The 12,207-nt window shown below is 41.9% G+C and overlaps 2 protein-coding genes across 2 annotated transcripts; one reads left to right on the forward strand and one right to left on the reverse strand.

The window, feature by feature from the left end:
• Positions 1-432: 432 nt before the first annotated feature.
• Positions 433-1,827, forward strand: LOC128734682 (ADP-ribosylation factor-like protein 1). The gene is made up of 4 exons (XM_053828982.1): positions 433-635; positions 755-971; positions 1,032-1,143; positions 1,200-1,827. The coding sequence occupies exons 1-4, from the start codon at positions 632-634 to the stop codon at positions 1,407-1,409; spliced, it is 543 nt and encodes a 180-aa protein (XP_053684957.1). The 5' UTR covers positions 433-631; the 3' UTR covers positions 1,410-1,827.
• A 142-nt stretch (positions 1,828-1,969) lies between these two features.
• LOC128738751 (DNA polymerase delta catalytic subunit) lies at positions 1,970-9,438 on the reverse strand. The gene is made up of 3 exons (XM_053834102.1): positions 9,347-9,438; positions 7,264-9,284; positions 1,970-3,175 (listed from the first exon to the last, which is right to left on the reverse strand). Exons 1-3 carry the CDS (start codon positions 9,409-9,411, stop codon positions 1,977-1,979), a joined length of 3,285 nt encoding a protein of 1,094 aa, XP_053690077.1. The 5' UTR covers positions 9,412-9,438; the 3' UTR covers positions 1,970-1,976.
• Positions 9,439-12,207: the final 2,769 nt, after the last annotated feature.

Below are 12,207 nucleotides of genomic sequence, written 5' to 3' on the forward strand. Positions count from 1 at the left end.
CTGTCTAGCATTACGGTTTACGGGTCGATCTGTCAAACTGCGCGTATCGTTCATAAATTTCGGGTTCGAGTTAGCACGAACCCAGGTTAATTTATGAATTCGCTATAATACATCGCACGTTTTCTTTCCGTATATTCCTTAAGTTTTACCGTGAACGCACGGAAAGAAAACGTGCGGTGTATTAGGGAAATGTCAAAAATGCTGTTAAAATATTACGAACACGTTCGCCATTATGGCTCGTGAAAAGCTGGATAGGACCCGTAAAATTGTTGCAAGGAACAATATTTTTATGTGTTTTTTACATTTTCGTTGCGTACTTTTCTGATAGACTGTACTCTGTCACTCGAATTCCAATATCGCCCGGCGCTAAGTATGCACTGTTGCGTTTTCCTTTACACGTCAAAGCATTTTTACGACCGAGCTGTCATCCTGCTATTGTGAATTCTGTTCGGTGTCCGGTCATTAGAATTTGGATTTTCGTTTTAGGACAGTTTTATAGATATTGCCAATCATTATTTCAACTTTGTGTAGCACCCAAACATCTGCAGCGTCCGTTGATTACACGTCAGCACCAGGGAGTGGATAGATTGACTATCAAACTGATAACGGACCGTCGAAAGCTACGGAAAACATGGGTGAGTAATGTTTATACGCTAAAAGTGCACTGTCCTTTTGTGGCTGTTTTCCGCTTCACTGGAAACACCGGTACCGTTTTCGAACCTCTATTGAAGTGAATCTAAAATATCCATTGCAGGAGGACTGTTCAGCTACTTCCGCGGCCTTCTAGGGAACCGGGAAATGCGTATCCTCATTCTCGGACTTGATGGTGCGGGAAAGACCACTATCTTGTATCGACTACAGGTTGGCGAGGTGGTCACAACAATTCCGACGATTGGTTTTAATGTTGAACAAGTGAGTTACAAAAATCTCAAGTTCCAAGTTTGGGACTTGGGTGGGCAGACCAGCATAAGGTAAGCCTGGCTAAATTCACCATTCTATTGAATAAACAAACTGTGATTCGATTGTTACAGACCGTACTGGCGATGTTATTATAGCAACACAGATGCTATCATTTATGTGGTAGATTCAGCAGATAAAGATAGGATAGGCATATCGAAAGATGAACTCTTATATATGTTAAGGGTAAGTCCTGTCGCAATGTAATTCTGTATGGGTCATAATATTATATTGTTTTTTAGGAAGACGAATTGGCTGGCGCCATTCTGGTGGTGCTGGCAAATAAACAAGACATGGAAGGTTGCATGAGTGTGGCGGAAGTGCATCAAGCTTTAGGGCTCGAGGCACTGAAAAACCGAACGTTCCAAATTTTCAAAACATCTGCCACCAAAGGCGAAGGTTTAGATCAAGCAATGGATTGGCTGGCGAATGCGCTACAATCGCGAAAATAGTTTTCTGGGACACACTATTCAACAGTTAATGTTTCAAACCAATTCAATCGTACAGGACCCAAACCAGACAGCAGGAAATTTATTTATCTAGACTAACGTTTTCGCTCATATTCAGATGTAAGGTTTGAAAGCGATTATGTTAGCAGCCAGTTGAAACAAAACGAATTACGCAAAAATTGAGGGCCAAACATTTCGTTCATTATTTGGTTCAAAATCAGCAGTGCAAATTAGCCTACAAAGGTACATACATCAACTTGCAAATTATTTTAGAGAAGTATTTTGTTTGCTTTTTTTTTTGTTAGTTTGACTATGCTTAAGAATAATAAGCTCCAGCGACGGACTCCGTAGAATCCTTGCGCATTAATTTAAATTATCATAAAGTAATATATACAAGTGTAATAAAACAGCAATTTCAACAACGCCGATACGAATTTTGATTCCAGCAGAAATAAGCTGAAAACTATGAGGTACCGAATATAAGTTTGCATACACCAAATTAAAACACCAACAGCTCAAAGAACGAGATTATATTTGAATACTTGAATCAAACAACAGTCGACAACAAAACTACCATGTTGGCACACCAAATCGTGCAACCCGTTTTTCCTGCGTGACCAGTTCCATTCTGATCTTCGTGCGCATGTAGAAAATGGGACAATCTCGACTGGTACAGATGACCTCCTCGTGGAGTGAGCCTTGACAGCGTTGACATTGTGTCCATAAGCGACAGAAACGTTCCTCTAGCATACGCTGTCCGCTCAATTCGTGTTGATAAAGTGCCGCCTCTCTAGGTTTGCAGTGTTGACAAAGAGCTTGCCCTTCGTATCCGGCAGGAAGGAGTGCTTTACATCCGAGACAAGCGTCTCGCTTTTTTGTGAAAGCCGCTAAGGCTCCGACTTTCGACGTAACAACCGATCGAGTCCGCGTGTGGTCACCCCTAAGCAGAATAGATTCAGCTTTTTCTCCTAGGATTGGCTCAAAGATACGAAGCAAGGGCTTGGAAAGCTGATTCTCCAGATAGTAGTTTGCGTCGATGGGAACGCAATTCTCCAGTACGTAAATCGGATCTTCGGCTTTCATATAGGCTGGAGTGTTTTTGGCTGCTGTTATAATAACATAAGGAACGCGATCGCCTAGCTTGGGGGCACTGCCAGCATCTCGCTTTTTCATTTTGTTCGCCAACTCAACGTGAGCTTGCTTTGCAGCGTAATCCGTTTTCGCTAATTCCTTAGTTATGACCAACTGAGAAATATCGATTCGGTTACACAGAAGGTCAGCTATTACCTGTTTCGCGTGCTCGACTGCTCCTTCCGGATTGCGATCAATCAACAGTTTCTGTAGACAGGAATTCATAAGATTGGCAACCAAAGGTGAATTATCGCGTCGTACTGTTTCAATGCCTTTGCAATCCATCTTGTCGTACTTGTCCGGGCGGGTGAAGTACAAACCCGCATAACGCTTCTTATTGATTAGCAGATATGGATAGTAGACCTTTTCAAACTCCAGCTTGATGGGTTTAACGAATTTAGCACTGACGAAATCGGCCGCTTCCCGGCCCAGTTCCATGCTTCGCTCGAGAGATTTGACTCCGAAGTTAACCATCACCGAATCGGTATCGCCGTAGATTACGACAGCATCGTTTTCATAGCCGTTTTCCACCGTGTAGCGTTGTTCGACTTCCTGCTTTGTCTGCTCGATCATAGTTCGACCGTACGCTGTTACAGATCCGGAAATTTCTAGGCACGGAAGCTTACCAACCTGGGCACCTGTGAAAGGATATAAGTAAGCGCAAACTTAGAATGCTGTTTCAAATTGAGGTTTGATTATCTTGCATTGAAAAATCATGTTCAAACAAGGTTATAATGTTGTTATTTCTTTTTTTGGTATAAGTTTTTGATATACCTAATGAGCTATTGGGAATTTCAGGGTATGAAATGAGGTAGGCAAACGAGAAACCGTCCAACATAGCTTTCGCCAGCCCAAGCTCCCACCTAGCGCCTCCACGCGACCATACCCGGTAATACTCTATTGAGTAGCTAAGCTAGGATGTGCGATGCTGCGTGGTTCCCGGCTGCCTGATCTCAAAACTGAGATTTTGGGCAGACGGTTGAGCCGCATGGCCTTGTTATCGGGTAAGCCTAATATGTTATTTTAATTTAATTATTTGTTTCGTTTTAGCTCATCTGCTCATCATCTATACAGTAAAAGTCTGGCCGTAATAAGTTTAAATAATGCACATGGAAAGAAGGAAAATTAATTTAATTATTGGCTATAAGACGCACTGATGGAAACTCAAATGACTCGATTAGTAAGAAAATTTTATACTGACTCAATCCGCAATTTGGTAAGATCGTTTCAAGTCGAATTTTCTCACATGTTACTATATACGGGTCGACTCTTTTGGTAATAACATACCAAACGAGTTGAAGTCCGAATGTAATAGTAAAATCCATATGATTCTAGTATTACCTTCTGGCGGGGTTTGCTGACTAGAAAATGATTCCGGAATGCGCTGCAAGTACTCAGTCATTCTTCATGGGTCTTTGAATAGTCAGTGGAGCTAACACCATCTATGACCCGAAACTAAGATAATTGCATGGACTAACCATCACTGCAGTTACCTTCTTTTTTTTTCATAATATCACTGCCGAACAGTGGGAGATAGATAGGATACACACACACGCACCTAATGAGCTATTGGGAATTTCAGTCTTACAACCTTATTCTGTATTCAGACGAATCGGTTTGCTGTATAGTTGTGTTTCACGAATTGCTGACTAATAGCTTTTTTACACGATCAAACACTATTATAGACCACCAAAACACCCTTGGGACAGAGAGGGGTAAAACACGTCGGAATACAGAAAGTCCGAACGAGCGACAGCGAATGGAGGCAAAGCATGCACCTGGGATCGAGTCGGCCGAAGATCGCGAGTGCTATTTGCGATGCAGTTATTGGTCGAGTGAGCTAAAGGCCGTGAGTGGTTTTTTTGCTATAGGTTGTCTATTCCGCCATCAAATTTCTACGTTCATATCAGATAGAAGGAAAAATACAAGCCGGTTATTGTAGGTTATTTAGTGTGCACTGCCGCATACCGCGCCGCGTTTACCGCAAACAAGAGCATACCGTACGTGATAACTTCTTCCAGCACAACCTCTTCACACGTACACCTGGAGGTAACCAAATCAGAAACTGATTGACTACGTATTGTTCAAATGTCGGTACTTCTGAGACACTGAAATCAAATGCTATCGAAGCGATAATGTTGAATTGGACAACTACTTAGCGTCCTAGAGAATGAAATTTTTCACGTCATTTCAATCACTGGGTCATAATGGGTTAATAAGTTTCAAAACTCTATCTCATTACGCATCCAAATCTCTCCGTTGAGAACAACATTCGGTACTGATGCCAGGCCTGGGTTAAATCTCGTGCGGCTGACGCAGCCTGACGTCGCCTAAATTATTTATACGCATTCGCTCGAAGTCGCGCTGTCAGAAGAGCTGAACGTAGCTCCTCTCGAGGCCTCTTCAGCATCTGTGGCTCGAACAGCACGTGCATTAATTTTCGAGGACTGTTAGAATACCATCATAACAGCGATTAACAGTATAACGACTGAAAGGATGTTGAATGGCGGCAGCGTTGCACGTTGCTACTCGCCAGAACATGAAAAAACACAGACAGAAGAAGAAACAGCGAACTTAAAAATTCTACGTCTGAAGATTGGAAAACACATCTGGAGGTATCTAAAGATACCAAGTAAACTTTAGAATAAGAATTTAGTCTACAAAGTTTGATTAAATAAACAAATAGATTGGACAAATCGAGACTCTAGTCCTCAGATCGATCATATCTTGATTGACGGCCGATATTTTTCTAATGTCATCGATGTACGATCTTTTCGGGGACCAAATATCGACTCTGGTCACTATCTCGTCTTGTCTAAGATTCGCGCAAGATTGTCGAACGCGGTTAAGGCTCGCACTGAAAGGACGTTACGTTTTAACGAATACGTGGCAGGGGCTTGATTAACGAATCGCAAAACAGCAGGAAGAAAGGAAAGTAGGTATAAGTGGGCTGTAGTGGTGGCCACTGAAACAACTGCGAAAGAGGTGATAGGCACGACGCGTAAAAGAAAGCGTAACCGCTGTTTCGCTGTTTCTGCGAGCAGATGACAAAGAAGAAGAACCAGACGGCAAGTCCCATTTGTTTGTTGGGAGGGCTGAAATGGCTTTGTCCATTGAATAGAACTTTTGTAGTGCAGAAGTTGCGAAAAAAGAACCTTCCGTCTAAAAGAACGTGAGTACGAGGAGCACGTGCTCGCCGACACAGAGGAGCAGGTATCAGGTATCAGCATCAGAGGAGCAACAACAATCACACGCAGTTTTTACAAAGCGGAGAGGTCCCGACATTTTGCTATGTCTGTGATGTCAATGATAGTGCTGACAACCTGCTTACTGACAAAACGGCGGTAGTGGCTAAGTTGAAGGAGACCTGACGCTGTTGAATGGAAAGGTAAACACGGAGATCAGCAGGAACAGGATAAGAATTATGAGCGATGGCCAATCTGTGAAGCCATCAACACAGGAGGATGTTAAGAAGTCAATCAGTGAGCTGGAAAACGATAAGGCTGCTATGAAGGGTATCCAGGCTGAACTTCTAAAAGTGGGGAGTAACCGGCTGTACGAAGCAATCCACCGGATCATTGTCAGGATCTGGGAAGAAGAACAAATGCCAAAGGACTGGTTGGATGGCCTCTTGTGCCTTATTTTTAAAAAGGACTTATGAAAAAATTATCGAGGCGTATAAGGTATCCTGTATCATGTTCTGTAGATTCAGACCGTTAGCGGCGACTAACAAGCTGGTTTTCATGAGATTCGCTCCACGATGGGTTAAATGTTTAATTTCTACGTTAGTCACTAGACAACTTCCCGGAGTATAACTTGCAGACTCATCAGCTGTTTGTGGAGTTTAAGGCGGCGTACGATTCATTTCAACGAAATGAGCAGTGGTAGACACGTTTCGGCGAGCAGATTTCGGCTGGACTGTCGATTTCTTACGAATTCTACAGCGGGTGGGTGGAAGGTAAATATATCCAAAAAATTAAATGCTGGCCGATGGAACCAAGGCCGGCCGACACCGTTTGAGTAGGTGATGAGTTCAAAGTATTCGACGACTTTATGTTCCAAATTCAGAGACGCATTATTCACTAACAATTGCGACCGAAGAGACTAAGACCCCGTACAAAGCACTCCGGAGGACTTGCGAGGGCTTGGAATTTTCGAAAGGCAAGTTCAAAGAATGATCTTTGCGGCATACAGGAGCATGGAGGCGGAGAAAGCACCATGAACTTGCGAACAAGTGTTCAAAGGGTGTCTAAAGTTGGATAGATACGGTAGGCAGGGCATTTTGCCAACATGGTGTTCGCTTTAAATCAGGTAGGAACAAGAGGACCAGTAGCACATTGAGCAAAATGGTCATATGGAGCGAGATCTGACGGTGGGTACACGGTTATACAAAGGATTAGAGAGCGGTAACCAAAAACCATGTTAATTGGAGGCGAAATCCTATCTATAAATAAAGATTAGAATAAAAGTTTAGCAAAAAAGATTATAAACGACCATTTGAAATCCATTACAGTTTTGAAAAATTGGAAAACCATGGATATTTTTCCCTTTTCACCAAGTAGTTCCAAAGCTACCTTAAAAATTTGCTATCCGATAACTGAATTCCACTCAATGGCAGAAAAATTAATTACCAACTGCGACTAAACTGTCCGGTAATATAGACTGAGAGCTAGCCAATTTATAGTTATAACCTTGTAATCAAAGCTAATTTTAATTCAATACTTACCCGTGAAACCATACACAGAATTAGCGGAAATTTTCAACGCCAACTGACGACCATCCAGTACGGAACGTTTGAATGAATCCGTTTCGACTTTCAGGTCAGCTTTAGCACGCTTTCGAGCAGCGAGCAGCGACTCCAAAATCTCCGGTAGGATCCCTTTCCTAACTGAATTCTTCACAAATACATTGTTTGTTGGAGTGCGTGTGGTCTGATCATCAGTTAAACCCAACTTGTCTTTATTTCCTGGCTGCAACAGAGTGGTGTAGCATAGATTGTGAGCCATCATAATACTCGGGTATAGGGAGGCAAAATCCAGCGTCGAGATAGGATCCGCGTAGTATCCACGTTTCGGTTCAATAACCGTAGCTCCTTCATATTGCTCTTCCGAGCCGGAACCATGATAAGAAGGAATGATGTAACCAGAATCTTTGCATTTTCTAAGTAACTGACTCATCACCTTGATCTGCTGACCACGCGTGAGCAAGCAAGACAATGGCACGCCAGTGACACGGGCCATTTCCATGTAGTTCACAATACACATCAATTTATTCAACAATCTAAGAGGCAAATACGCATCCTTCAGACAATACATCGCCAATCGTCGTCGTGTTTGATCACTTTCGTTTTGTAAATCTGTGATTATGCTGTGATGAACATCCTCTTTTTGTTCTTGCAAAAAGTGGTAACTTACCGCGTTAAGCGTATACGATCTCAGTTTATAATCTCGCAGTAAAACAAACAGCAAATCAAACGGAACACGTCCTTCAAAGTTGACAAATTTGTTCTCTCTGCGTCCCATCTGTTTGGACTGAATGACAGTCTCCTTAATAACTGACCGGATGTTTGTTACTCGACCGAGGTATTCAAAATTTTTAACCTTCAAATGGTTAGCCCGGTTCAGCAGATAAGGTATATCGAAATTGTTAATATTATAACCGGTTAGAATGTCAGGATCCAGTTCGCGCACGAAACTAGCCCACTTATTCAGCAGTTCTTGTTCCGAATCATAGCTAAGAACCTGTGATCCCACGATGGGAGCACAACCTTTCAAAGTGAAAACGTTCCTCAAAAACGGTTCCTGTTCTCCCTGACGAATCACCATGTTTGCTATCTGAATCACCGGATCGTGCTGTGGTTCTGGAAAGATGCCCTTTCTTCCTGCACATTCAATATCGAAGCTAAGAATACGAAATGGAGCCACCTTACTCCATTCACCTTCTGGGGCATGGGCCACAAATTTATTATAAGCAACATCCACTTCAATCTGACATCGTGTTTCCATGTTAGGACTGGTTCCTTTCTTGCGCAATCGCCAAGTTCCTGCAGGCAACTCTATCCAGCTGCATCCGACTACATCGGTATCTACCATAAATCGAATGTCAAAATCTATGTTACTTTCATAAACTCGACAGTCCTGAAAGTCCATTTCCGGCATCATCTGTTCTTTCTCCAGCAATCTCTTGACAGCTGCTAACAATTTCGGCAAAGCCACCATCACTTTGATAAAAGTGAATTTATCCTCTCCGTTGTAACCAAGAATAGACTGACGCTGAACCAACTCAACATCCAGTACTGCTTCCTGAACGTTGTCTTTGTTCGAACGCATATCATTTAGCACTGATTTGTCCAGCGCAGTTCGAAACTCTGCCAGATGAGACTTGGTGAACCCTCGCGGAGCCGCAACGTACAAATACGGCGTAAAACCATGAACATGAGCACAAACCGAATTCCCTTCCTCAGTGATTCCGAACATACGCATAACAGGAACGGGTCCGATTTGCGCTCCAGGCATTCCCGGCATCGGTTGTCCGACGTAATGCTCAATATCAATTTGTTGGAATATCAACGCATCTTGATTCGGATTATAATCTCTTGGTTGGGGCCTGCTCCATTTGGCACAGGTGTTTTCGACTTCCGGCCCCTGGCCGACCAAATGTGCTTGTTCCAACATTTCATCCCCTTCCATGTTGGCCAGTTCGGCTTCGAAATGGCTTTCAAATTCATCTTCATCGTCATCTCCAGTTCTGTAGTACCAAAGGGGTCAAAATTGAGCATTCAATTTTATTCAGATACCTAACCAACTTACCGGAATTTCTTTTGAGACCCTGACGGCCCTCCTCCTTTTGAGAAATCCTTACGTTTAGCGTACATTGCTTACAAATCAAAACGCCGCAAAACTTGTGAAATGAATAAAAAAAAATCTACAATGAAACAACACGAAGCAAAGAGCAACAAGGAGTACGAAGCTTCTTTGAGCGCGCAAACGGCGCAAAAACAGCAACAAATCAAAACAGGTACCAACGCATCAGGTCAACAACAAAACAGGCCGACTGAAAAGCATGACTTCTAGCTTAAGGTCCTGTTTAAATATTACGTAACGCAGTGGGCGTGAGGGCTAAAGCCCTTTCCAGCTTATTACGAGCCATAATGGCGGACGTGTTCGTAATATTTGAACAGCATTTTTGACATTTCCCTAATACATTGTACGTTTTCTTTCCGTGCGTTCACGGTAAAACTAAAGGAATGCACGGAAACAACACGTGCGATGTACAGTGGACCCCCGTTCGTTTGAACGATTCCTCAAGCAAACTAATGGGGTTAGCTTTTAATTTGAACAACTGGTAACCCTAAATATGCTGGAGCTTGTGTGAGCTGGCTACCCTGTTCTTTGTTATAGTTTTGGTGGTTTGATTCAGTTGGCAAATGCAAGCACCGAATATTCCATTCTCCAGTCAGATTTCTATCATAATCGTTGGGAAAACGCATTTTGAAACAGATTAAACACGCTAGATCAGTACAAACAAATCGTGTTTATGTGCATTGTCTGCATGAGCAACTGATGTCACATTGAGAATGACATTTGAACCATTTTTAATTTGCACGTCGTGCAAACCAACGGGGTTCAAATTAAAAAGTGTTCAGATTAAAAACGGTCAAACGAACGGGGGTCCACGGTATTAGGAAAATGTCAAAAATGCTGTTCAAATATTACGGACACGTCCGCCATTATGGCTCGTAAAAAGCTGGATAGGCTCTGTAGGTAGCTTTTGCTTATGCTTCCCGCCATAGTTAGAGTAAACTTTAAGACTGATCGAGGCTGATACAGATTACACGTCATAATTTTCTTCCGTTTGTTGTTGTTGACGGTTGCCGATGGTTAATCTAAATCGGTTTATTCGGCTGGATCAGATTGAAATCCAGCTTTTTACGAGCCATAATGGCGGACGGGTTCGTAATACTTCAACAGCATTTTTGACATTTCTCTAATAGACCAAATCAAGGTGACGTCATCTGGCAGATACTGGCGCCCTTGTTTACAAACAGACCGCAGAGTCCAAAAACGTTTCAGCTGTTTAAACGGCAAGTTTGTTGTTTAAACCGAGTTTAAACAGCATTAGGACTAAATTTAAAAGCCATTATGCCTGTAAAATGTTTAAAAACACGCTACATTCGCTATAAACGGAAAGGAAAATTTTTCAAAATGTAAACAAGGGCGCCATGGTCTATGGACCAAATCATCATACCGTCAATTGACAGATACTAGCGCCCTTGTTTACATTTTGGAAAATTTTCTTTTTATTTTATATCAAATGTAGCGTGTCTTTTAACATTTTACAGGCATAATAGCGTTTTAAATTTAGTCCTAATACTGTTTAAACAACAAACTTGCCCTTTAACAGCTGATTTTTTTTTGGACTCTGCGGTCTGTTTGTAAACAAGGGCGCCAATATCTGCCAGATGACGTCACCTTGATTTGGTCTATACATACTAATACTCGTTTTCTTTCCGTACATTCCTTTAGTTTTACCGTGAACGCTCGGAAAGAAAACGTGCGATGTATTAGGGAAATGTCATAAATGCTGTTCAAATATTACGAACACGTCCGCCATTATGGTTCGTAAAAAGCTGGATACTGTTTGATAGTCGTTCACAGACGTTCGTCGAGCATGTTTGACAGAAATTGTCTATGCTAGATGCCATTAGTTTCAATATCCACAATAAAAACTGTTTTACAGTACAACCCCGCTAATCCGACAAATTCATGGCCGGATTAACGAATTTAGACGCGATAATCCGGCAGTCAAACTAATGTCAGTGGGGGTTTGAAATGTCGTGTTGTTTACATCCAGATGTAAACAACTCCGGAAATTTTCGAAAAAAATTGTCGTAAATACGCAATCAAGTTGTGTTATGTTAAGCAATGCACAATTAAACTATAAAATACTTTCAATTCATGGTTAGCTTCGAAATAAGCACAAGAACGTTAATCTATTGATAAGAGTGATGAATAAATAGAGCTCTTGGCAAAACTGAAAGCAGTTATAAGGAGCACCATTTACCATTTCAATTTAGTTGGAATGAGTAACATCTTGACTCAAATGTCGACCCCCAATGAAGGTAATGTTCGACTGAAAGGAGCTAACTACTCTGCTTTTTAATTCGGAATTTTCCGGATTAGCGAAATCCGGACTATCGTGTCGTCGGACTATTGAGTGTCGGATTAGCGGGGGGATACTGTAGTAATTGTCTCTACTTAAAAAGTTAATGTAATAGCGAATTCATAAATTAGCCTGGCTCAGGTCGATTAGCACTCAGTTTTAATCGAAGTGCTGTCAAAGCGTTCATAAATTAACCGAGATTGCATTTCGGTTAAACTGACAGCATTCAGTTTGAAGCGCAGGTTAAAACTGTCTAGCATTACGGTTTACGGGTCGATCTGTCAAACTGCCCGTATCGTTCATAAATTTCGGGTTCGAGTTAGCACGAACCCAGGTTAATTTATGAATTCGCTATAAGTTATTTCGATCACTATTGATAAAATATGAACATTTTAAGGTTTTATTTGAGGCTTTCTTTAGTACTTTCCGAGTAGAGTGTACCCAAGATTATTGCTGTCAGCTGTCACTGTCACAAATACTGTTTCATTTCCAGCCTGTCCCTACAGCA

This window comes from Sabethes cyaneus, chromosome 2 (genome assembly GCF_943734655.1).
Source record: "Sabethes cyaneus chromosome 2, idSabCyanKW18_F2, whole genome shotgun sequence".
Lineage (NCBI taxonomy): Eukaryota > Metazoa > Arthropoda > Insecta > Diptera > Culicidae > Sabethes > Sabethes cyaneus.

Coding starts and splice junctions, on each gene's coding strand:
- LOC128734682 (XM_053828982.1), top strand. Junction 972..1,031: donor GGTGGGCAGACCAGCATAAG/GTAAGCCTGGCT, acceptor CGATTGTTACAG/ACCGTACTGGCGATGTTATT. Junction 1,144..1,199: donor AACTCTTATATATGTTAAGG/GTAAGTCCTGTC, acceptor ATTGTTTTTTAG/GAAGACGAATTGGCTGGCGC.
- LOC128738751 (XM_053834102.1), bottom strand. CDS start 9,411: ATGTACGCTAAACGTAAGGATTTCTCAAAAGGAGGAGGGCCGTCAGGG. Junction 9,285..9,346: donor GGGTCTCAAAAGAAATTCCG/GTAAGTTGGTTA, acceptor TTGGTACTACAG/AACTGGAGATGACGATGAAG. Junction 3,176..7,263: donor TTCTGTGTATGGTTTCACGG/GTAAGTATTGAA, acceptor ATCCTTTCACAG/GTGCCCAGGTTGGTAAGCTT.